The sequence below is a fragment of the Pristiophorus japonicus genome, chromosome 6 (genome assembly GCF_044704955.1).
Source record: "Pristiophorus japonicus isolate sPriJap1 chromosome 6, sPriJap1.hap1, whole genome shotgun sequence".
NCBI classification, from domain to species: domain Eukaryota; kingdom Metazoa; phylum Chordata; class Chondrichthyes; family Pristiophoridae; genus Pristiophorus; species Pristiophorus japonicus.
Window position 1 is genome coordinate 84,548,965 of NC_091982.1, and position 27,092 is coordinate 84,576,056.

The 27,092-nt window shown below is 42.4% G+C and overlaps 1 protein-coding gene and 1 long non-coding RNA gene across 16 annotated transcripts in view; one reads left to right on the forward strand and one right to left on the reverse strand.

Moving 5' to 3' along the window:
* dacha (dachshund a) overlaps positions 1–27,092 on the forward strand; it is a 425,557-nt gene that overhangs the window by 358,594 nt on the left and 39,871 nt on the right. For 9 of the 15 annotated variants that reach the window (XM_070883036.1, XM_070883039.1, XM_070883038.1 and 6 more), the window contains 3 exons: positions 4,365–4,409; positions 5,480–5,625; positions 15,474–15,621. In XM_070883036.1, coding sequence (XP_070739137.1) covers positions 4,365–4,409; positions 5,480–5,625; positions 15,474–15,621 — 339 coding nt within the window. The remainder of the gene's footprint in view (positions 1–4,364; positions 4,410–5,479; positions 5,626–15,473; positions 15,622–27,092) is intronic. The other 6 variants (XM_070883037.1, XM_070883041.1, XM_070883050.1 and 3 more) reach the window with 1 other exon arrangement.
* LOC139265734 (uncharacterized) lies at positions 1,872–25,755 on the reverse strand. The gene is made up of 3 exons (XR_011593609.1): positions 25,550–25,755; positions 24,427–24,843; positions 1,872–2,866 (listed from the first exon to the last, which is right to left on the reverse strand). It is a non-coding gene; the product is annotated as an uncharacterized lncRNA (long non-coding RNA).

Here is a 27,092-nt window from a genome sequence, read left to right on the forward strand (position 1 = left end):
TTGTGTTTCATGTACAAGGACCCCCAGGTCCCTCTGTACTGCAGCATTTTGTAATTTTTCTTCATTTAAATAATAATTTGCTTTTTTATTTTTTCTGCCAATGTGGATAACCTCACACTTTCCCACATTTTACTCCATCTGCCCAATTTTTGGCCACTCACTTAACCTGTCTATATTCCTTTGCAGATTTTTTTGTGTCCTCCTCACAACTTGTTTTATCACCCATCTTTGTATCAGCAAACTTGGCTACACTACACTCTGTCCCTTCATCCAAATCATTAATATCGATTGTAAATATTTGAGACTCCAGCACCAATCTCTGTGGCACCTCACTCGTTTCTGTTTGCCAATTGGAAAATGACCCATTTATTCCGACTCTCTGTTTTCTGTTAGTTAGCCAATCCTCTATCCATGCTAATATATTACCCCAACCCCATGAACTTTCATCTTGTGCAGTAACCTTTTATGTGGTACCTTATCGAATGCCTTCTGGAAATCCAAATACACCACAGCCACTGGTTCCCCCTTATCCACCCTGCTCGTTACATCCTCAAAGAACTCCAGCAAATTTGTTAAAACATAATTTCCCTTTCATAAAACCATTCTGACTCTGCCTGAATTATGCTTTTCCAAATGTCCTGCGACTGCTTCCTTAATAATAGACTCCAGCATTTTCCCAATGACAGATGTTGGGCTAACTGGTCTATAGTTTCCTGCTTTCTGTCTGCCTCCTTTTTTTAAATAGGGGCATTAAATATGGGGCAATATATTAGCATGGTAATATATTAGCATTAGTGGGGTGCCGCAGGGATCAGTGCTGGGACCCCAACTATTTACAATCTATATTAACGAATTGGAAGAAGGGACTGAGTGTAACGTAGCCAAGTTTGCTGATGATACAAAGATGGGAGGAAACGCAATGTGTGAGGACACAAAAAATCTGCAAAAGGACATACACAAGCTAAGTGAGTGGGCAAAAATTTGGCAGATGGAGTATAATGTTGAAAGTGTGAGGTCATGCACGTCGGCAGAAAAAGCAAAGAGCAAGTTATTATTTAAATGGAGAATGATTGCAAAGTGCCGCAGTACAGCGGGACCTGGGGGTACTTGTGCATGAAACACAAAAGGATAGTATGCAGGTACAGCAGGTGATCAGGAAGCCAATGGTATCTTGACCTTTATTGCAAAGGGGATGGAGTATAAAAGCAGGGCAGTCTTGCTACAGTTATACAAGGTATTGGTGAGGCCACACCTGGAATACTGCGTGCAGTTTTGGTTTCCATATTTACGAAAGGATATACTTGCTTTGGAGGCAGTTCAGAGAAGGTTCACTAGGTTGATTCCGGGGATGAGAGGATTGATTTATGAGGAAAGGTTGAGTAGGTTAGGCCTCTACTCATTGGAGTTCAGAAGAATGAGAGGTGATCTTATCGAAACGTATAAGATTATGAGGGTGTTGACAAGGTGGATGCAGAGAGGATGTTTCCACTGATGGGGGAGACTAGAACTTGAGGGCATGATCTTAGAATAAGGGGCCGCCCATTTAAAACAGAGATGAGGAATTTCTTCTCTGAGAGTTGTAAATCTGTGGAACTTGCTGCCTCAGAGAGCTGTGGAAGCTGGGACATTGAATAAATTTAAGACAGAAATAGACAGTTTCCAGAGTGATAAGGGGTTATGGGGAGCGGGCGGGGAAGTGGAGTGATCTTATTGAATGGCGGAGCAGGCTCGAGGGGCCGTATGGCCGCCTTCTGTTCCTATTTCTTGTTACATTTTCGGTTTTCCAATCCTCTGGGACCGCTCTAGAATGCAGGGAATTTCTGCTCGTTAAATGTTTGTGTTTGGCACTTTTTGCTACTATTGATTTGCCTACATTTAGTCAGTTGGATATTTCATTGGTTTCTTAGATGAATAGCTTTTTGAGTCGGTCACGATTCTTTTGCCCTATGGACGTGAAGCTTTGAGGTGTGACTTTGGAGGTGCAATGCCCCAAGGTCACACTTTCAAGTGTGATGCCTTTGAAAGGTGCGAAATACAGACCCAAACTCGATACAGGACTTTCTAATTATCCGATAGCAAGTGACCACCTTAATTATTACAATGAGATTTTCACAGCAGTTCTGCTTTATTTTTCCAGTTCATCTTCTGACACATTTCTGTTGCTTGCAGAGCTGGCCTTTAATTTGAAAATTTGAAAATTAAAACACACAACCAAAGAGTTTGGGGAAAACACTTGCTGCTCCCAATTGATTGGGCTTCTTTAAATCCTTGCTAACTTAGCTATACCATAGAATATCTCAAACAGCCATCATATCTGAAAACTAACAATGATATTATTGCAAAACAGACTGCTTGAGATCACTCGCTTGAAAAGTGACTATATTTAGCAACAATCTTTTTAAAAACGATGTCTTGGTGGTGAGGGTGGGGTGGTGGGGGTGGGGAGGGCAGAGGAAAATAAATCACAAAATATTCCAACTATCACCAGAGAAATGCAGACAGCAATACAGAATTTTCTTTCTTCCACAGTGGATTTAGTGATTTTTTTTTAAAACATAGATTTCATTTTGGAAATTAATTTGTTTTCATTTTGAAATCCTACCTTAATTCTCTAAAGTGAATCTTATATGTTGCAGTTGCTGGAAAATATTGGTTGTCTATAAGCAACCATGTAGGCAGGCCACAGACTACAAAATTGTTATGACCTTGTATTTTATTGTCAGTGTTTTGCTTTACATTTTCAACTGTCAGGCTGCTTTGCAATGAATTATTTCATCGGTGACGGCAGTAGTACAGGTTCAGGCTTCAAGCACAGCTCACATTGTAAACACTGATTTCTTGGCAACTATTCAGATATTTTCTATGGCTGAAACAAAACACAAAAATGAACTTTTCAAATGACAGGAACACATTTAATAAAAAATGACAAGCAACTTGTAGGTACGAGAAGAAATATAGATTGCTTTACCTCACTGAATTATTGGATTGGAGATGGATAAACTAAACCTTATATTAAAAAAAAGTCTTGGAATGGAAACAACTCAAACTTTATTGATCATTTGACTTGAAGCATCGTAAAAACATTATAACCTATTAACTGTGGTCAGTATGGAGCAGCACTCAATTCAGTGTCGCAATCAGAAAACTGGGAAATTGTCTATTTAGGGTTGAAAATGCATTTTATGCTCGTTGTTTAATCCTTTTTCAGGCAACTTGGCACCATACATCCTACTTTCACCTGGGATAATAAGACAGTTTAGGCCTTGGACATTTCTGGGAGCGCTGTTGTTGCTGTACAGTTAAACGGGCAGGCGGAGTGATTGAAGTCTTCCCCCATGGTAGAGCACTGCTTGCAAGAAAGACATTTTAAGTAACTTCAGGAGATTCAAACACCCAAGGAAGAAATTGGGTTACGCCCCATTTGGGATGGCCCAGCACGGAAGTCTCGTCTAGGCCGCGAAATTTGGGTTACTGTCCCTCACAGACATTGTAGCATGTTTCACTTCCTGTTGGGGTGCTGTCCAGGGCACTACACGGGCAGGATCGGCAGCCCCACGTGGCCTCTCCCCATACGACTAACAAGTTTCAACATCCCTCCCCTTCCGTTAAAGGGGAAGGCCGCTGTGAACTCTGCAGGCCCTTTGATGGCCCCCACTGGGCCACCAGGGCTGCATGGTGCCGTGGCTGCAGCCCGGCATCCAAACAGAGTGCCTGGCTGCACGATAGTGGCCCGGACCACGTGACATCGCTGGAGCACGTTCGACTGGCGAGTCGGCCGAAGAAAAAAAATGGCGGCGTGTGGCACCACGCACCTCCCCTTTAACTTCTGTCCCGGGAGCAGCGATCGGCCAGGGTCGCGACCGGCGAAACTGCTGCGGGCAATTTCATTGGGCACGAGTCAGTTTCTGCCACGGGGTAGTAAGGGGTCACCGCATATGGTGATGACATAATCGTCGAAGGCTCAGCGGCCCGGGGCGGTACTAGTGGGCCACAATGCTACCGTGCTTGCCCCTCTGCTAACTCCCGCGCAATTTCACGGGAGCTGGTAGCGCGCCCCCCCCTCCCCCAGGCGAGCCCTGTTAGCGCCCTCCAGAGGCGCTAACAGGAGGCGCAAAACAGGGCAATTCTGGCTCCCCTAGTCTCTGCTCCAATTACTTGAGATACCAAGCTTTAGCAAAATAAGATACAATTTAATACTGCAGTGGCCCATAATGACATTTATTCCATATGTAGGTCGGAGCTAAAGATGTCTACCTCTATAAAAAAGCTTTTTCTGTGCCAGATTACAATGGTTCAAGAAACAGCTCAATTTGTGTACCTCTCAGTTTATACTTATGGCACCAACCTCCATTTTGTGCCCTCAGGTTCTGTCGCAGTGATTGGATGGAACCCAGAGGCAAAGAGCAGAGGTGAATGGCAGGAGTGCATAAACTGTGCATTGTTGAAATTGGTCTGTGGCTCAAAAAAAAAATATCTTTCACACAGATAATGTTATGAATGCAATGATTGAAGATTTATTTTCACAGAGTAAGGATGCTTTTACAGATAGAGATAGGAATTAAAATGTAATTATAGAGCAATAAGAAGAAATAATGTATTGTGTCATTACCAAACATTGATCTGACCGAAGTTTGGGGACAATGTTTAAGATATAGGCAATGTCTGTGTCAGTGTATGCTAAAAAGGTACCACATTGGCTTCTTGGGAGCTCATGCAGCAGGTACTCTAACTACTCTATCCAAAGCTGTTAGGTTTTTTCCCCCCACAATGTGAGGCAATATATTTTTCAACCAGGCAACTAAATTGGTGAGGTTCTTTTTTTGCACAATGCCATAGCTGATGCCATTTTAATATTTGCCAGAATGCATATAATCTCCAATATAAAAATGAGATCATACAAATCCAATTAGAGATCCTGACAGGAGGGTAGGCAGAGTTCTGACTGATATTTATTTATTTTACTGTTGTATCTCTGATGTCACAACTCCAGTGTTCATTACCAATAACTCCTTCAACCATGCAGTCAACTGAGCAGCTGTGAGACACCATTTTCTCTAAATGGAAACAAGGGGGTAAAAACATCTTCTGTATACATTACAAAATAACAGATGGTTAGAGGATGAAGTAAACATATTTTTGGGAAGCTACATTACATTGGGCTTTTATATGTACTGCACATCCTGGCCTTGATCAAACTCAGAACCACATGCAAGTCTGTGCATCATCCTCCCATTCATGATTTCATACATAATCAATGAAAGGAAAATATTTGAAAGACTGAGGAATGCAAGGAATACAAGGATGATTTCAACTTATTGATCAATTCTATGCCATAAGTAAATACACCATCTCCGCTTAATCAATCCAATTATGAGCACATGCCACTCAACATGGATTGCATGCACTAGAGTTTAACTGCTATGCGTTCTGAATAATACATATTTTATCCCTTAATTATTACCTTTTTTCTACTATGTAGATGAGACTCAGCTCGTAATGCCCACTATCAGAACCAGCATCGAGAAATTTCACATGGCTGGGCAAGCCTTACCCCCTGGCTTTCCTGCACCATTTTTATTTGCTGATGGACTGTCTTCAATAGAAACTCTTCTAACCAATATTCAGGTAAACCTATGCAGCATCAAAAAGCTATGAATGGTACAGGGAGAAATATTGTGTGTTGTTTATTATGATTTGGTGGTTTACTCAACATCGAGGCGTCCGTCAATCCCAGTGATGTTAATTTGTGGAAGAGCATCCAATCAGGCAGATGCTGCAGTAGCAAAGCGGGTGCAGAATGAAGCGACAGACCTCAATCTTAAGTTAAAAAGCACATTACAAAATAAGAGGGAAAATTCCTAACGTTCTGTATTTGTAGTGAAATTGGTCTTTATATGTTCTCTTTAATGTAGAAAAAAATTCCATAGTGCTTTGCAGGAGGTGCACAGAAAATGGGCACTGAGCTAAAACAGTGACTGCAAGGGGTAACCTGAGCTTGATCAATGAGGTGGGTTTTAAGGAGGGGGAAGGACATACGGGCTCAAATTTCCCCATGAGTTGCACTGTTTTTTTTGGTGTAACTTGATTTTTCTGGTGTATCTTTTTAGTTGCAAATATGGCCATTTAATTTGCACCAGTGTAAGTGAGTGAGTGAGCTAGGTTTTTTGTTAGGTCAGTTTTTCTTTTCCAAAAGGAGGCGTTCCCAGCCACTTACACAATTTATGCCAATTTGGCCAGAAAAAAGTTGTTCTAAATTAACTTAGGGCAGCGTATGTGTTCACTTTTGTCCGCACAGAAAGACCTTACTTACAGTTAAGGAATCGGCGCAAGTAACTACATTTAAAGCACCAAGCACCAAACAAAGCACAAAAAGTAATAAGCAATTATGTAACAAATAAAATAGAAGGAACCCTGCACCTAAAGCACCAAGACCAAAGTAATAAACAATCAATAAATAATACAAAATAGAACTCCTACCTTTAGGGAAAGCAGCGGGCCGCCGATGAGGGAGCCCATTTGGCCAGGGCTAGGGACGGCGTGCTTCGGCCCCTCCCACACAGCCTGCAGCACGCGTTTGCCGAAACGGCCTGCCAGAAGCTACTGCACATGCGCGCAGACTCTAGCGCGCATGTGCAGAGGTCCCTGCACTGTTTTCAGCACCGGGACCTAGCTCCGCCCCCCTCTCTTTCTTCTGCGCCACGCCAGCTCCACAGACGGCCCGAGAATCAGCCATGATCGCACAGATTTTTTTTGCCGCTGCTTCTGAGGTAAAATGTCAGAGGGAGGGGCTCGGAGGTGCGCCGAAAAAACCGGAGGGCCAAATTTGGGTCCATAGAAAGGGGCTTAAGGAGAGTAATACAAAACATTGAGCCTCGATGGCTGAAGGCTTGCCCACCACTGGTGGGGTGAAAGGAGTGGGATTCAGAAGAGTCCAGAATCAGAATGAAGATAAGTAGGGGGCGGGGGGCTGGGGGGTTTGCAGTGGGTAGAGGGCTGTAGGAAGTTCTAGAGATAGGGAGGGATAAGGCCATGGAGAAATTTAAACATAAGGATGAGAATTTTAAATGATGAACGGGGAGACTGGAAGCCAGCGCAGGTTAATGAGGAAGGAGGTTATGGCAAGTGGAACTTGTTGCAGGATAGGATGTGGCAGCAGAGTTTGGGGAGTTGAAGTCTATAGAGGGTAGAAGATCAGAGGTCAGTTTGGAAACCACCGGCAGAGTCAAATCTGGAAATGGCAAAGGCATGGATGAGAGTTTCAGCAGAAAATGCAGCAAGATGGGGCAGAGCCAGGCAATGTTTTTTTTAGGGGGGGCAAGAGGGTAGAGGTTGGTAGTCCTTGTGATGGAAAGACAGGAGAGGAGCTGAGAAGCTCAGTATGGAGTTAAACAGGACGCAAGGTTGTGAACTCTTGTTCCATCAGAGACTGTAACTAGAGAGGGGAAAGGAGTCAGTGGTGAGGGTGCAGAGTTTATGGCAGGGACTGAAACATAGAGACATCGACAAAGAGAATAGGTGCAGGAGTAGGCCATTCGGCCCTTCGAGCCTGCACCGCCATTCAATGGGTTCATGGCTGAACATGCAACTTCGGTAACCCATTCCTGCTTTCTCGCCATACCCCTTGATCCCCCTAGTAGTAAGGACTACATCTAACTCCTTTTTGAATATATTTAGTGAATTGGCCTCAACAACTTTCTGTGGTAGACAATTCCACAGGTTCACCACTCTCTGGGTGAAGAAGTTTCTCCTCATCTCGGTCCTAAATGGCTTACCCCTTAACCTTAGACTTTGCCCCCTGGTTCTGGACTTCCCCAACATTGGGAACATTCTTCCTGCATCTAACCTGTCTAAACCCATCAGAATTTTAAACATTTCTATGAGATCCCCTCTCATTCTTCTGAACTCCAGTGAATACAAGCCCAGTTGATCCAGTCTTTCTTGATATGTCAGTCCCATCATCCCAGGAATCAGTCTGGTGAACCGTCACTGCACTCCCTCAATAGCAAGAACGTCCTTCCTCAAGTTAGGAGACCAAAACTGAACACAATACTCCAGGTGTGGCCTCACCAAGGCCATGTACAACTGTAGTAACACCTCCCTGCCCCTGTACTCAAATCCGCTCACTATGAAGGCCAACATGCCATTTGCTTTCTTAACTGCCTGCTGTACCTGCATACCAACCTTCAATGACTGATGTACCATGACACCCAGGTCTCGTTGCACCTCCCCTTTTCCTAATCTGTCACCATTCAGATAATAGTCTGTCTCTCTGTTTTTACCACCAAAGTGAATAACCTCACATTTATCCACATTATACTTCATTTGCCATGCATTTGCCCACTCACCTAACCTATCCAAGTCACTCTGCAGCCTTATAGCATTCTCCTCGCAGCTCACACTGCCACCCAACTTAGTGTCATCCGCAAATTTGGAGATACTATATTTAATCCCCTCGTCTAAATCATTAATGTACAATGCAAACAGCTGGGGCCCCAGCACAGAACCTTGCGGTACCCCACTAGTCACTGCCTGCCATTCTGAAAAGTACCCATTTACTCCTACTCTTTGCTTCCTGTCTGCCAACCAGTTCTCAATCCACATCAGCACACTACCCCCAATCCCATGTGCTTTAACTTTGCACATTAATCTCTTGTGTGGGACCTTGTCGAAAGCCTTCTGAAAGTCCAAATACACCACACCAACTGGTTCTCCCTTGTCGACTCTACTGGAAACATCCTCAAAAAATTCCAGAAGATTTGTCAAGCATGATTTCCCTTTCATAAATCCATGCTGACTTGGACCGATCATGTCACCTCTTTCCAAATGCGCTGCTATGACATCCTTAATAATTGATTCCATCATTTTATCCATTACCGATGTCAGGCTGACCAGTCTATAATTCCCTGTTTTCTCTCTCCCTCCCTCCTTTTTTTTAAAAAAGTGGGGTTACATTGGCTACCCTCCACTCCAAAGGAACTGATCCAGAGTCTATGGAATGTTGGAAAATGACTGACAATGCATCCTCCTTAAGTACTCTGGGATGCAGACCATCAGGCCCTGGGGATTTATCGGCCTTCGATCCCATCAATTTCTCCTACACAATTTCCCGACTAATAAGGATTTCCCTCAGTTCCTCCTTCTTACTAGACCCTCTGACCCCTTTTATATCCAGAAGGTTGTTTATGTCCTCCTTAGTGAATACAGAACCAAAGTACTTGTTCAATTGGTCTGCCATTTCTTTGTTCCCAGTTATGACTTCCCCTGATTCTGACTTTACTAACCTTTTTCTCTTTACATATCTATAGAAGCTTTTGCAGTCCATTTTAATGTTCCCTGCAAGCTTCCTCTCGTACTTTATTTTCCCATCCCGAATCAAACCCTTTGTCCTCCTTTGCTGAGTTCTAAATTTCTCCCAGTCCCCGGGTTCGCCGCTATTTCTGGCCAATTTGTATGCCACTTCATTGGCTTTAATACTATCCCCGATTTCCCTTGATAGCCACGGTTGAGCCACCTTCCCTTTTTTATTTTTACACCAGACAGGCATGTACAATTGTTGTAGTTCATCCATGCGGTCTCTAAATGTCTGCCATTGCCCATCCACTGTCAACCCCTTAAGTATCATTCGCCAATCTATCCAAGCCAATTCACGCCTCATACCTTCAAAGTCACCCTTCTTTAAGTTCTGGACCATGGTCTCTGAATTAACTGTTTCTTTCTCCATCCTAATGTAGAATTCCACCATATTATGGTCACTCTTCCCCAAGGGGCCTCGCACAACGAGATTGCTAATTAATCCTCTCTCATTACACAACACCCAGTCGAAGATGGCCTCCCCCCTTGTTGGACATTGGTCTAGAAAACCATCCCTTATGCAGTCCAGGAAATCCTCCTCCACTGTATTGTTTCCGGTTTGGTTAGCCCAATCTATATGCATATTAAAATCACCCATGATAACTGCTGCACCTTTATTGCATGCACCCCTAATTTCCTGTTTGATGCCCTCCCCAACATCACTACTACTGTTTGGTGGCCTGTACACAACTCCCACTAGCGTTTTCTGCCCCTTGATATGCCGTAGCTCCACTTATACCGATTCCACATCATCCAAGCTAATGTCTTTCCTTACAATTGCATTAATTTCCTCTTTAACCAGCAATGCCATCCCGCCTCCTTTTCCTTTCTGTTTATCCTTCCTAAATGTTGAATACCCTTGGATGTTGAGTTCCCAGCCATGGTCACCCTGGAGCCATGTCTCCGTGATGCCAATCACATCGTATCCGTTAACTGCTATCTGCACAGTTAATTCGTCCACCTTATTCCGAATACTCCTCAGCACTGGTGCGGTCGAGCAAGATATCATTGGAATACATTTGGAAGCTAACCCTGTGACTTTACATGATTTAACCACACGGCAACATTTGATGAGGAGGTTGGCCAAGGATAGATCCTTGGGAGATCTTGGATATGATGCAGGAAATCTTTTTCTGGGATAGTACATGGCAATGCAGATCAAAAAGATCCTAGTTCAATCTGCAGTCTGTGCTTTTATTAGCGGTATTCAGACAGGATGGTTGTCAGGATGCAACTGTTGGCTAGAACACGAGAGGAACAAAATCAGCCAATAGTTCCACTCTTGATTATTACCCAGTGACTAGAAAGTGCATGGTCACATATATTGGGTGAGGGCAGAAGTGAGTTCAGCTTTAAAGCCCCAACCGTCTAGCCTGATATTCACCATCGAAGTTAATCAGAATAATGGGCACTTAGGTGAAGCACCAGAGGCTGCTGGCACCCAAGGAGCTGTCCTCCTAGAATGGATCAGCACCTTCAAAAGAGGAGGCTAGGAAGGAAATCAACCATGTGAAAAATAGATACTTCATTGGGAGAGACACATTTGGCAAAAATGAATAGAATTTAACAACAATTGGTGCCCCAAATGCTAACATTTAAAATAAGACATTTGAAATAATAGGCCAATAATTGCGGTTGGCGGCGTACCTCTGGGGTGCACCGCTGAGCTCTTAAGAGTACACCTCTACCTGATGGCGGCCCTCCTGCATAAACTTGCACTCAGATGCTGCGTACTCGAGGGCAGCGTAAAGGCCCACGGATCGCAGGGACGCAGCCTGTGCAGAAGCGTACCTGGGATCACATGGGCCAGGTCTTCCAATCAGAAAACAGACTGCCTTTCATTCATTTAAATTACATTACTTACTACAGCCTTTAAAATACATTGCAGATTTGGCTTTTATCATGGGAATCTAATTTATTACTCATAATTCCCACTTCTAAACAAACACTGTGCAGAAAGTTATGAAATTTAAACATTCTATTTTAAAAAACCTTCAGCTTTCACATACACTAGGATTGCTTCTCATTAAAGCTTTTAAGTCATTTAGTTTTTTAAAAAGCATTTTTTTAAATTCCGGTCCTACACCGGTTTCCACCAGCCATAAAACTTCCGTATATATTTGTTGGGCTGTTGTTGGCCAAATAGCTCAACTCTGCGGCAGCAATTAGGTTTTCGGTGGCAGAGTGGATGGCCCGTCAACACGTACGTTGACAGACCGCAAGTTCAGGATTTAGTGCATGTGCAAGCACGTGCGGAATTCCCAAACCTGCGGTGGATTTCAAAAGGTGGTATGGTGGAGCAGTCCACCAGTACACGGTCATATCCAACACAAAATCTGGGCCACCAGGATTTCAGACCACCAGTAGAAATTCAACTTAGTTTAGGGACAACTGGCTTCAGACAGGAAAAATGGACATTTTGTGTTAGATATGCAGTTAATAAAAACAAGTGATGTTATGAGACACAATATATTGCAAAGACTTGCTTGGAAGGATGGGTAACTGATATTAAACACCAATCGTCCAGGAAACTTGGAGTAATGCCAATGGCTTAGCATCTCAGCAAGGGACTGGCCAAGAATTCTACAGAGGAAACATACTCATTGAAACGGAAAGTCTGGAGCAGCATGAACATTTCTAGACAACAGCATAATTAAATGTTGTAAATTTTAAATTAAAGTGAGCTATACCAACGACTGTTTAGCTAGAAACATTGCACAATACATAGGGCTGACAGCAAGATTTTGGGTGTCACCAATATTACACATCACCACCTGGCACGAATAGGAGTGCTATACAGAAATGGGGACACTTGTATTTTGTGCCAAATTGCACCATAGAAAACTTTCCATAGTTCATGGGAATATAAATATAGTAATTTTACAGCTGATTTGTAAGTATATCATTCCTGCAACAATTATGTTAATTACTCTACAAATATAACCACTATTTTTTTTAATCCAAAAAAACAATGCAAGACAAAATAATTTCAGAGATCAATCAATTGAAGTTGATACTTTTGCAAAAATTCAAATGTTGAGGATAGTTTCATTGTAATGAGCTCCATTCTATTCTTTGATGAATATATGGGGATCCTGCATGCTCTCTAAATTCCATTTGTTTCTTCATTTCTTTTGTAAATAATACATTTTGCAGATCTTTTAAAAGAAAGAATACACATCTATCGTCTCCCTCAGCTGCAGTAAACATAGAAGTGAGTTACATTTAAGGTTATTGGGCACCCACCATCTTTGCTAGTCTATAAATGCAAGTTATTTCCTTATCTATCATTCAGCTGCATATGCACTTGGGTGTTTGCACCCAGAGATTGTAAAGCTATCCATCTTCTGCTGACCACATTTGTTTTAAACTTCACAGTTTATTTTAGCTCATTGACTTTGACTCCCCACCTTCCATTCCCCATCCTAGTCTTCCATGTTTTCCCTTTTCCTCATGCTCGTGTGCATCCTTTTTCCTCATTGAGACATTTTCTGCATACGAGGAGTGCTACATAAATCCAGTTGTTTTCGTTTATTCATGGTACATGCTGATATGCTCACTATGGAGCTCAGGGAATTAGATTCCTGTAATTTGTGCAGTCAGCAACACACACATTACATACAGTTAGTCTCTGGTAAAAGATTTGGACCCTCAGCTAGTTACCTTGGGAATAAAATTCAACTTTGGTGGGGATGCAATGGAAAAGAAAATCGGGCGAAGTTTATAATGGGCACGGATAAATACTGCTCATTTTGTGCCCCTGCCAAAGTTGAATTTGAACCTACATGTTACCTTTGAGAGTCTTAACACTCAATTAATTGATACTTGAGTTGAGAGAGATATTTTGGGAGTCTGTTGCAAAATAGAATACAATTACTGTGAAGTATATTTAAGAGAATCAAAACAAAACCATGAAATTTTTATTTTCCACAATTTAAGTGCATCAGTCAAGCTATCAGAGTGATAACCAGGCTCTACAAACTCTCAAAAGTCAGATGTGATCAAAATGTATGCATAATAAAAGTTTCTGAGAAAGACTAATAGACCAATCATTAATTAAAGTTCTGGTAAAAAGATAGATAACAACAGAGCTCCACTGCTATTTAGGAGCATCAAACTGTCCTGGCCTAAAGCATTTATCTTAAGTTGACTGGACCCAGATCGTGTCCTGAATTATCACAAGTTACAGTCCTTTAGAGATTACATTTAGTTTAACAGGCCTCCGACACATTTCCACAATACAATACCCATTCAGCAATCCGGTGGGATCTTGCTTCAGTAACAGAGCAGTGCAAGCACATAATCCCTTCCTCCCACCAAAAAATGCAGACCTAATCACTGGAAGCAGTGATGCAACAAATATGGAAAATTGTAGTTAATAATGATTAATTATATCATTAGCCATTCAGCATCTCATGTGTTGCATAATAAATAACATCGACATGAGCCCAGTCTAATGAAACACTACTTTGTTGATTTTAAATTACAAAATACATTTGGATAATATTTGCAAACACCAGCCTATTTTTAGGTGGATAATCCAATTTAAATATGGTATAAAGAAGGTATCCATTTCCAAGGTTGGCATGTTCAATGTTTTGTTTCACTTGTTTAGTAATACTTTGGAGAAAGTTTAACATTTAAAAAAAACTTGTTTCTTTCAGTTTAATACATGCCTCGAGTTTATAACCCCAGCAACTCAGTGCTCATCTTTTCCAATGCTGTCCTTATCAGCTACAACTTACTCAGAACCCCTTGGCCCACATTTCCTCCTACATAAGGTCCATACAGATATCTTTCCCCTCTTTGCCAAACTGCCTTACCTCCCAACTAATAGATTTAAAATCATTACCCTCACTTCAAATGATTTTGCCCACGCTACCCTATTTCAGCTGTCTCTTCTGGCTGTGTGTCACTGTGCATACTCTCGACTCCTCTGTATTGGATTATTATCCATTCCTTCTCCTTCATAAATGGTGGCTGTTCTCACAGCAAATGCTAACCTTTCTGTTTTGCCATTTCTCTTCAATTACCTAAAAACTCTACTGTTCAAACTTCCCCCTTCCATTCACCCATAATTTATTCACCATTTCTTGATCTAACTTTATCTTCTACCTCATAAGCACTGTAAAATATTTTTCTTTACACCAGGATCATTAAATTGAATTTTACACACTTTTTGAAAAAGTAGGAGCGTAAAGAATGCATTAAATTTCGAAATAGCAAAGGATCCTCAAGGGCTGTGCAATTCACACTTGTTTTCCATGTAATCTCTCAACAGCCTAGTTCTGAAATATTCATGCATTTGTTTTAATAAAAGCTTTAAAATGTTGTAGAATGATTCAACTTAACAGCATGGATAATGGAGTGCAGGATGCAAGTGGGTGTTGATTAAACGCTCTGCCATTTGGGAAAGTAAAAGGTGTGGAAGTCCAACCTAGCTATTCAGATATTTATCATCCTGTGACCTTAGGGTCTCAGACAAATAATGAAACTAGTTTCCAATAGAAGATAATATTGCGAGACATTTTCTCACCTTGCACTGAGTTGTAACTTTACACCGCTTCTGGACCGAACAGCATTTCCTTTCCCCATTTGGGAAAGTCTACCAGACTGATGCGGGTCTGCTGTTTTCACATGAAAATTCCCCAGTGCCTCACATACGGCATGAGTCCTATTTGTTGTAATCATGTGATCCATCTGTGGCCATACAGATTACAAAATGTTATTAAAGAATCAGCCTCAATATAAAGAACCTTTGAAAACTGTCTGATTCTTCCAGAAGACTGGGAATCCAAAGCATAAGTTAGCTTGCATACGTTGAGAATTGAAATCAGGTCACATTTATTTTGATCAATTGATCTGATCAGAGGAGCACATCGAGAGGAAAAAGTTACCGGAACAGGTAGGATCTCAAAAGTTCTGCTGGTTCAGGTTGGTTGATGAACAGTGCTGCTCTTAAGATGGGAATGTCCATAATTAGGGAAAGACAAGAGTGAAGATATAAAAAAAATAGGAAAAAAATTCCTCCGCTCCCAGACTTATATTTAGGATTTTTACTGACTTACTGTATTATTGAGGTTTCGTTGTTCTTATTTAACCGCTGTTCTGTGAATGTACAGGGCCTGCTGAAGGTGGCTGTAGACAATGCACGTGTGCAGGAGAAGCAGATACAGCAAGAGAAGAAAGAACTCAAACTGGAGCTGTTCAGGGAGAGAGAAATGAGAGAAACTTTAGAAAGACAGCTCACAGCAGAACAGCACAATAGAGGTAGGTGTCATGGAAATGAAGTGGAATTTAAGCAGGCATTGGTAAGACTGATTATGTGTCCAGATCTCAAAACATAGTGCTCGACTTGGGTCTGACTTGGTTCGTTTGACTCTGTTTAGATACAGGGACAACGATAGCTGCACAAGATGGAAATGAAAGGCTGCCAGCACGGTAGAGGTTAAGGCCCTTATGGTCGAGTGCATCACAACACAAGGTTCTGACAAAGGATTCCACACTGATAATGTCACCTTTTTCAACAAATATCATCAGATTAAGTTCACTAATACAAATGGCCTCAGATCAGTTCTTTTGCTACTCAGGTGCCAGACCTCAGCCTGTTTTGTGACAGGGAAGAATCCACAGTTGGAAAAAAAAACTGAGTGCTGTTGCAGCAGGTTTCGGTCTAATCAGGTCCTAACTAGATGTTGTTTTCCAGTATTTGACAAGAAGAAAATTCTGTGACAATATTTATAGATATGAGGGAGAAATGTTAGATCACCAAATTTTAATAATCTAAAAAAAAGTTATAGGGAAAATAATGGATATGGATGTTGATTCTAATTTTTGAAGTAGAATCTTATTCTGACCCAGTCCAAGTACTTTACATCGATGGAAGTTATACAAAAACACGGGCCCATTTCATTAATATGTAAACTTAGATCTGGACAATTTCATATCTAGTTAATTGGCTTTTCCCATGTACAAAACCACTTTCCATCATTTCCATTGGATGGAGTCACTGAATTTTAAATACAAAATCTTGATACATGCATGAGGCATTGTCCAGTTAGCAACTGTTTTAAGAAAAAATTGTTTCCCCTCGAGGTCCTCTCACATCACAAACCTTGGTCAAATTGACACAGTAAGCAGCCTCAGTTGCCCCCAAGTCTCTACTACTCTTGGGCCAATCATTACAAGGTGTGAAGACACCCTCTGTGTTCCTTTGACTCGGCCCCTCCCCAAACACCATGCTGAGAAAGTGAACCTGCCACATGGCTAATCCCCGTTTGAAGTCGAGTACATTATTTCACCAACTCACTGCCACCAGAATGTCAAATCCAAAATAGTGTTGAGCATACTAAATGAAATCAAACCACTGCCAACTTCACTTAAATGCAGCAGTATAATCTCTTTTGTATCAAGTTTAGGTTTTTGCTTAGATTAAATTATCGATTGCAAGCAAACTGTGCTGCATTGATTTAAAAATTGACTATCTGTCATTCATACAAATTTGCATCCAGATTAAACATTCCATGGCAAATTTATTTATATGGTTCAATAGTGTTTTATTCTCTGCCACATACCATTTTGATAAACAATAGTTTTCAACCAACGGGTGGGATTCCAGCTGCTTCTGTATCCCATAATACCAATGCTCCTACCACCATTAGAGATCGAAGAAACATGTCCCAAATAACAATGTGACATATGATGCAACGGGATATGCCTTCAAATACAAGTCAGCTGAAATCTCACTGCATTGAGGCATGTTACCAATATAACCATGAAGTTTGTTGGACTATTATTTAATAAAAGGTGCCAAGATCTTTAAATTGTACAGCACAGAAACAGGCCCAACTGGTCTATGCCAGTGTTCATGCTCCACACGAGCCTCCTCCCACTCTAATTCATCTAACCCCATCAGCTAAAATAGCAAAGAAACAAAGTTTCTACAATATTGTTTGGTGTGAATTCGACCCAAAAGTCTCCCATTTATGACACGGCTCAAATTGATCACTGGGTGGAGATAAGAGTGCTCACGTTCTAAACTACAACAGGTACACTGAAGGGGAGGAGGGGTCAAGCAGCACATGAGATTTTGACAGTTTGCCAAACAGCTGTTTAAACTCGTGCTACTGTTCAAAATAAAAGAACCACTGCACTTAATGTAGTGCATGTAGAGGCAATGGCAAGTCTAAATGGAGCAGTTAGGAATCTTGTTCCCTTCTGGGTGCTGGTTCACGCTCTAAAAAATAACTTGCAGTTTAAACGCCAGTGACTGCTCTCAGCTGTTCAACAATGCGGCTAAAAGGCACTTTAAACAGCTGGGTATGCTCAACTCCCAAGTACAGGTTTGACAGCTGGGTTTCCTTCAATTGCCAGCTTCTGAACTGAATTTTCTGCAGCAAGCAATCAGTACAGCCAATGGAAAATGTTTACAGGATTTGATCCCGAGAACTGCACAATCACTACAAGCTCATTGGCATCGACTTCATCTGCAGTTCACAAATTCAGAGTTGCTCTGAACTAGATCAGAGAGGATACCCTAATCACTATGGGATTCATTTATTCCTTAACAAAACTGGATTACTTTTGGAGGGAGAAGCATTCTACAATACAAAATCATTATATCCATCTAAAACTCAAGTGATAGAAGGGGTTGGTCTTCTCCTGTAAGTCATATTTCATATCTTTGCATGTTCCTAAATCAGATTTAACTATTTTTCACAGCATTGCATAACCAGTTATTTGAGCTTTAATGCTTCGAACAATATAGCCATATTAATATCTGGGCTCTTCTTATCTCTAGAATTGAAAGTAATTGAATAGTTTTGGAAGAGATGACTCATACACACTTAAGTAGGTTATGTAATTAAATGACAGTATAAGTGAATGGGAAAGAGATTCCCAATACTGATCCTGTTTATCAATCATTCTCACACAACCTGCGTTAACAATGAGAAAACCATTGTACTTTTGTAATAGTTACAGCAATACAGGTATTTGTAACATTGGGTCATTGGGATATTTTACAGTTCACTGCACTGCAATACTGTGTAGTGCATGATGCATATTCCTTACAGTGCAGATTCAGTGGTTTTATAATTGAAAAAACATTTTATATTTACATTAAATGCACTTTCTAATTTTCCAAACAAAATTTACTTTGGATAGTTTTATAATACATTATATAACAATGTATTTTAGTGTCTATTAGTGACAGTTTGTGCAGTACCATAGACTGCATTGCTCAAAAGAGACGTGTTGTGTATATTATGTAAAAAAACACATAGGTCTAAAATATCATGATGCAATGAAAATAAATGAAACAGCTGTAATTTAATTTGTGCACATATTTATGGTATTATCCTTAGTTGAAGAAATTTGTGAACTGTGTGCACTCATAACAACCTACATAATAGGGCTCCATTTGGTAAAATGTGCTGCAGTCTTGATTCTTCTGATTTAGTTGCCAGATAACGATGAAGATGGAGTCACTTCACCCCCCCGCTATAGACAGGATGATTATGATTTCATCATCATTTGCAGCAATGGATCGCTTGGTTCCTCAACCCCTTCCACAATTTCCTAATTAATTAACTTTAACTAAAATATTTTTCTCTATCTCAGTGCATTTTATGAACTCTAGGCAGAGTGAGCAGCTAGGAGGGAAATATCTTGAGCTCTTCCAAATATAAGTAGCAGTGTGTTCTCACGGGCCACATGAGGATCCATGAACAAAAATGGTGGTTGGTTGCTGAATAAGTATAAGTTTCAGAATCAGAGGATTACTACTGGGCAGCTGCAGGAATCGAGGAGTGGTCCCTGAATTTACATAGAAACATAGGCCCCAAGTTTCCACATGATTTGCTCCTGATTTTTAGGAGCAACTGGTGGAGAACGGACTATCTTAGAAATCACAATTCTCCACATTTTTTTTTCTGCAGTTCTAGTCAGTTAGAACAGTTTCACTTTGGAACAGAATTTTTTCTTCAAAAGGGGGCGTGTCCGGCCACTGACGCCTGATTTCAAAGTTTCCACAGTGAAAACGTACTCCAAACTAACTTAGAATGGAGCAAGTGAAGATTTTTGTAGAAGTGAAAAAACCTTGTCTACACATTAAAAAATCAGGCGCAGGTTACAAATTAGGCGTCGGGAACGAGGTGGAGGGGGGAAGGGAAGTCATTAAATTCTACAATCAATCCTTAGTTATACTTATACAAATATTATACAAATAAATCCAACCTGAATAAACATTTATAAGCAAAGAAAAGATTAAATAAACCATCTTCCTACCTGTGTGAAAGTGCTTCAGGCAGGTTCAGTCAGCTCAGCGGTGTGGTGTTGTTCCCGCGAACGGGAGGGAGGGAGGGGCAGTCGGGCAGTAAGCAGGCATTTGTGCAACCTTCCACTTGAGGTGGAAGCCTTAAAGTCAGCTCAGCGGTGTGGCATCATTCCCGCGAACGGGAGGGAGGGAGGGCCCGACCGACGGCAGGGGTGGGGGGAGGAGGCAGTGAGAAGGCTGCAGGACGCCTCAGAAGTTGAGGCAGCCATTCCCGACGGCGGGGGGAGGGGGGAAGGCCGTCGGGAAACGGCTGCCTCAACTTCTGAGGCTTCCTGCAGCCTTCTCACTGCTGCAAGAAGCCTCAGTGCTGATCATGGAAGGGCAATGTGCTTTTATTAAAAAATGTTCAAAAATTAAACAGCTACAAAGAACTACAAAAATGGCCGAGTGCCAATGTTTCCTTCACACTGCGCGTGCGCGAACGCTCGAACGCGCACGCGCAGCGTTGCCGGCACGAAAAAAACTAATTTAAATGGTACCCGCCCCCTCCCACTTACAAAATCGGCGCGAGTGGTAGGCTCCGCGCCAAGCTGCCATGGAGCTGCAGGGCACTCCAGAATCGCGCGTTTTTTTTCAGGCGCCCTTTTCGGCGCGAAAAACGGGCGCCCAGCTCGGAGGGGCACCCGTTTTGTAGCGTGTGGAAACTTGGGGCCATAGAAAATAGGTGCAGGAGCAGGCCATTCGGCCCTTCGAGCCTGCACCACTATTCAATATGATCATGGCTGATCAAGCAACTTCAGTACCCCACTCCCGCCTTCTCTCCATACCCACTGACCCTCTTAGCATAAGGGCCACAGCTAACTCCCTCTTGAATATATCCAACGAACTGGACTCAACAATTTTCTGTGGTAGACAATTCCACAGATTCACCACTCTCTGGGTGAAAAAGTTTCTCCTCATCTCGGTTCTATATGGCTTATCCCTTATCCTTAGACTGTGACCCCTGGTTCTGGACTTCCTCAACATCGGGAACATTCTTCCTGCATCTAACTTGTCCAGTCCCGTCATAATTTTATATGTTTCTATGAGATCCCCTCTCATTCTTCTAAATTCCAATGAGTATAAGCCTAGCCAATCCAGTCTTTCTTCATATATCAGTCCTGCCATCCCGGGAATTAGTCTGGGGAACCTTTGCTACACTCCCTTAATAGCAAGCACGTCCTTCCTCAGATTAGGAGACCAAAACTGCACACAATACTCAAGGTGTGGTCTCACCAAGGCCCTGTACAACTGCAGTAAGACCTCCCTGCTCCTATACTCAAATCCTCTCGCTATGAAGGCCAGCATGCCATTTGCTTTCTTTACTGCCTGCTGTACCTGCATGCCTACCTTCAGTGACTGATGTACCATGACACCCAGGTCTCATTGCACCTCCCCTTTTACTAATCTGTCACAATTCAGATAATAATCTGCCTTCCTGTTTTTGCCACCAAAGTGGATAACCTCACATTTATCCACTTTATTTGCCATGCATTTGCCCATTCACCTAACCTGTCCAAGTCACCCTGCAGCCTCTTAGCATCCTCCTCACAGCTCACACTACCACCCAGCTTAGTGTCATCTGCAAATTTGGAGATATTACATTCAATTCCTTCGTCTAAATCATTAATGTATATTGTAAATAGCTGGGGTCCCAGCACTGAATATTGCGGCACTCCACTAGTCACTGCCTGTCATTCTGAAAAGGACCCATTTATTCCTACTCTTTGCTTTCTGTCTGCCAACCAGTTCTCTATCCACGTCAATACATTACCCCCAATACCATGTGTCTTCATTTTGCACACTAATCTCTTGTGTGGGACCTTGTCAAAAGCCTTTTGAAAGTCCAAATACACCACATCCACGGGTTCTCCCTTATCCACTCTACGAGTTACATCCTCAAAAAATGCTGGAAGATTTGTCAAGCATGATTTCCCTTTTATAAATCCATGCGGACTTGGACCGATCTTGTCACTTCTTTCCAAATGCGCTGCTATTACATCTTTAATAATTGATTCTAGCATTTTCCACACCACCGATGTCAGGCTAACCGATCTATAATTCACTGTTTTTTCTCTCTCCCTCCTTTTTTAAAAGTGGGGTTACATTAGCTACCCTCCAATCCATAGGTCATGATCCAGAGTTCATGGAATTTTGGAAAATGACCACCAATGCATCTACTCATTCTACAGCCACTTCCTTAAGTATTCTGGAATGCAGACTTTCAGGCCCTGGGGATTTATCGGCCTTCAGTCCCATCAGTTTCCCTAACACCATTTCCTTTCTAATAAGGATTTCCCTCAGTTCCTCCTTCCTGCTGGATTTTTGGTCCCCTAGTATTTTCGGGAGGTTATTCATGCCTTCCTTAGTGAAGACAAAACCAAAGTAGTTGTTCAATTGGTCTGCCATTTTCTTGTTCCCCAATATGAATTCACCTGATTCTGACTGCAAGGGGCCTACATTAATCTTCACTAATCTTTTTCTCTTCACATATCTATAGAAGCTTTTGCAGTCAGTTTTTATGTTCTCTGCAAGCTTACTCTCGTACTCTATTTTCCCCCTCCTAATTAAACCCTTCGTCCTCCTCTGCTGAATTTTAAATTTCTCCCAGTCCTCAGGTTTGCGCCTTTTCTGGCCAATTTATATGCCTCTTCCTTGGGTTAACACTATCCCTAATTTTCCTTGTTCGCCACGGTTGAGCCACCTTTCGTGTTTTATTTTTACTCCAGACAGGGATGTACAAAAGTTGTAATTCATCCATGTGATCTTTAAATGTCTGCCATTGCCTATCCACCATCAACTCTAAGTATCATTCGCCAGACTATCCTAACCAAATCACGTCTCATACCATTGAAGTTTCCTTTCTTTAAGTTTAGGACCCTAGTCTCTGAATTAACTGTGTCGCTCTCCATCTTAATGAAGAATTGTACCATATTATGGTCACTCATCTGTAAGGGGCCACGCACGACCAGATTGCTAATTAATCCTCTCTCGTTACACAAGACCCAGTCTAGGATAGCCTGCTCTCTAGTTGCCTCCTCAACATATTGGTCTAGAAAACCATCCCTTGTACACTCCAGGAACTCCTCCTCCCCAGTATTGCTAGCAGTTTTGTTAGCCCAATCAATATGTATGTTAAAGTCACCCATGATAACTGCTGTACCCTTATCGCACACGTCCCTAATTTCCTGTTTGATGTCATCCCCAACCTCCCTACTTCTATTTGGTGGTCTGTACACAACTCCCACTAACGTTTTCTGCCATTTGGTGTTTCACAGCTCTACCCATATAGATTCCACATCATCCAAGGTAATGTCCTTCCTTACTATTGCATTAACCTCTTTAACCATTAACGCTACCCCACCTCCTTTTCCTTCCTGTCTATCCTTCCTGAATATTGAATATCCCTGGATGTTGAGTTCCCAGCCTTGGTTATCCTGGAGCCATGTCTCCGTAATCCCAATTACATCATATCCGTTAACAGTTATCTGCGCAGTTAATTCGCCCACCTGATTATGAATGCTCCTCGAATTAAGACTCAGAGCATTCAGGCTTGTTTTTTTAAACTCTCTTTGTCCTTTTAGAATTATGTTGTACAGTTGCTCTTGTTGATTTTTGCCCTTGATTTCTCTACCCTCCACTCTTGTTTTTTCTTCTTTCTACCTTTTGCTTCTGCCCCCTTTTTACTTCCCACTGCCTCCCTGCCTAGGTTCCCATCCCCCTGCCATATTTGTTTAACCCCTCCCCAACAGCACTAGCAAACACTCTGCCTAGGAAATAGGTTCCGGTCCTACCCAGGTGCAGATCGTTCGGTTTGTACTGGTCCCTCCTCCCCCAGAACCGGTTCCAATGCCCCAGGAATTTGAATCCCTCCTCCTTGCACCACTCCTCAAGCCACGTATTCATCTGAACGATCCGGCAATTCCTACTCTGACTAGCACATGGCACTAGTAGCAATCCTGAGATTACTACCTTTGAGGTCCTACTTTTTAATTGAACTCCTAGCTCCCTAAATTCAGCTTGTAGGACCTCATCCCGTGTTTTACCTATATCGTTGGTACCTATATGCACCACAACAGGTGGCTGTTCCCCCTCCCCCTCCAGAATGCGCTGCAGCCACTCCGAGACATCCTTGACCCTTGCACCAGGGAGGCAACATACCATCCTGGACTCTCGTTTGCGGCCGCAGAAATGCCTATCTATTCCCCTTACAATAGAATCCCCTATCACTTTAGCTCTCCCACTCGTTTTCCTGCCCTCCTGTGCAGCAGAGCCACCCACAATGCCATGAACTTGGCAGCTGCTGCCTTCCCCTGATGAGTCATCTACCCCAACTGTACCCAAAACGATGTATCTGTTTTGGAGGGAGATGACCACAGGGGATCCCTGCACTACCTTCCTTCCACTGCTCTGCCTGGTGGTCACCTATTCCCTATCTGCCTGTGTAACCTTTACCTGTCTTGTGACCAATTCGCTAAATGTGCTATTCACGACATCCTCACCATCATAGATGCTCCAGAGTGAGTCCATGCGCAGCTCCAGTGCTGCAATGCGGTCTGACAGGAGCTGTAGCTGGACACACTTCCTGCACACATAGTAGTCAGGGACACTCGTAGCATCCCTGATTTCCCATATAGCACAGGAGGAGCATGACCTGGGTCTGGGCTCTCCTGCCATGACTTAACACTTAGATTACCTTAATTTGTCAACATTGCCAAAGGTTTCCTACTGATAAGAAAAGAAAAAGATCAAATACTCACCAATATTTGGTTTAGAAGAGCAGTCTAGAGAGAATACCCGTACCTGATGTTTGGCTTTGCACCCTGGGGAAAACGAACAGAGAACCCTCGTGGCAGAACAGCAAGAATTGTGAAAATCTGGTTCCAGTGGTGAAGAGGAAAGATGAGCAGCAGCTGAATGACTTAAATTAATCCATTATTGCTGAAGAAAGATTTATTGGACTCTCAACACAGCCGCTTCAACTCACAAGAAAGCAAGGAATTGTGGATGAGGAAATAGTCAACTCTAATTTTCTTCAGTCACTCATGCTGGCATTTTATATTCACCAAATTAATTTTGGTAACATTAGTGACCAGAGGAAATGTACCCTACTGTCCATAAGGTCACTTCAGTAGTTGCATAAAGGATTGTGTTTGAATCACCATCCAGGGGACTGCCTAAGAGAGAGAAAGAGAGATTAGAAACATTTGCAACAACTGGTATCATTGTATTTAAGTAAAGGATATTAATTAAATCTATATGAATGATTAGCACTTGGGGATAGGTGCTGTAGTTCTGACAGACAGATACACAAGGCCTTGTGTTGCTTATATGTCAGTCATGTTTGACTAATATATAGCGAGTATAGTTTGTATTAAGCATATGATCCATAAGTTCCTACAAAAGTTAAGATCAGTAATTGGGCTTAAACATTAAAACTGCCTCTGTATTTAGGTGGTATGAAGGTGTACTCTGCCATCATGAACAGTGAATTGACTTACTGTTCCAAGATACTTTGAGGCTATTGCGGCATGCAGATTAAGAAGGACTCCGATTTAACAGCTGGATTTTAGGCTTTTCTGTTTTTGGGGCGAAAACGGAGGCGGGGCGGGAAAGTTACCGGCCGGGAATAGCCTGCGCTTTGGTAAGGAAGTTTCAGCATCTGGGCCCCGCGTCAGGGGGCGCAGTGTGAAGGGAGGTATTGTACACTTTGAGGCGCAAAAATGGGAAACTCGCGAACTAAAGTGCCGGCTGTGTGCGCTCCGAGAGGGGCCTTGGGGGGCGGGGAACCTTAAAAAAAAAACCCACGAAAACATTCCCAAAACATTGCCTACGTCACAACACAAATCGCTGAAAAAGTTAAGAGCAAACACTCGCACTTACCTTAACAGCACTTTACCTTCCTCACCACCGCCAGCATGGTTGGGCCGCTCGGGTTTCCCAGGCAGTCATTGCGAGGCGCGATTCCAGGCGTTCGAGTCAAAACTCGGATAGTGTTGCAACCAGAGACGTTGCACACCCGGCGCAGCTCTTCCCAGCGGTGCTGCTGAGCGCCGCCGCAAAACCCGACCCGGGGATCGCGACCGGAAGCAGGAGACCTCACCACCGCATTTTACGCTGCTCCTTAAGCTGAAAGATCCGGAAAATCCAGCCCCTGCTCTTTGCCAAGTCAGCTAATTTCAGCCAGATGGTAGTGGGAATGCTATAATTGGCCTCAGTGTCCTGGGACAGGGAGCAGAAAAGAGGAATGGATCAAGACTGGACCTCCTCGCTAATTCCCATGCAGTCACTGGTGTAACACTTGCACGCGTTTGTGTGGAACATAGATAGCATTAGGCTGTGCCTTTAACTGCTTTGATTGAATAACTCAACACTCACAGTCCAATCTTGCTTTTGAAAAATGGTCACTTACAGGAATTTCCAGAGAAATGCTATTATCTATGGAGCTGTAGCCTGCCTCTTGAAATCACAACTTTCCAGGGAGAGGGAATATTGCATTTCGGATAGTGCAGCTTTTGTCAGCTCATTGTGAATGGTCAAGGGAGAAACTTTTAACGTGGCATTTTAAAAATTATTCCAGCAATGAATGCATTTTGATAGCAGTGTTGATTTGACCATACTGCTGCTGTCATCATTTATTTTTGCAATGACTTTTGGTGAAAAGGATCATTTGGTAATGTGTTTTAAAAGTCCAGACACTACCCTAATCGAGGATGTGTGATCAAAATAATGATCTCAGCCAGAAAATGCAGCTCCACATTGGTCAGTCCACAGAAATGAATAAAAGGCAGCATAGAGGCTGCAGTGGAGAAGCAGATCAGCCCTGGTTATATATGTCCTATTGTGCTCGCCTTCAGAAAGATTAAAGGATAACATGTGCTTGAGACACAGGGATTCGGTCTAGACCACAGGAGAGTTTTACTGTTACACTCCTAGGTCCTGCTACCATGCTGGTAGAGATGAGAACAGGACAGGAGGAGTCAACTCTTATATATGTAAAAAAGTAGGCAATCTTAAGGGAGTAAATTACATCACTGAACCTAAGTAGATACCTGTGGCAGATCCAAATTCTTAACCTCACACAAATAATGTTGTTTACATCATATCCTTTCCATTTGTCATCATTCCATTTTCACCATTTCTTTTTTTAAATTGAAACTCCTTGAAACTTGGAATCATGAGATACAGATTTCTCTAATTAGTTCCAGTGACCTCCACCCCATTAATACTTTAGAACGTCTCTCGAGACAGTTGGACTTTTCTGTGTTTGCAACATGACGTGTGAAGAAGACACTGCACAACTGTGGGGTACATCAACTGCTTTGCTGTTGTATCTCTCAGCAATTGTGTGGTTCACAGAAGTTCAGCTTTTTACCTCGACATGTCAAACACTATTGGTGAAGACACAGCAGGATGAAAAACAAGA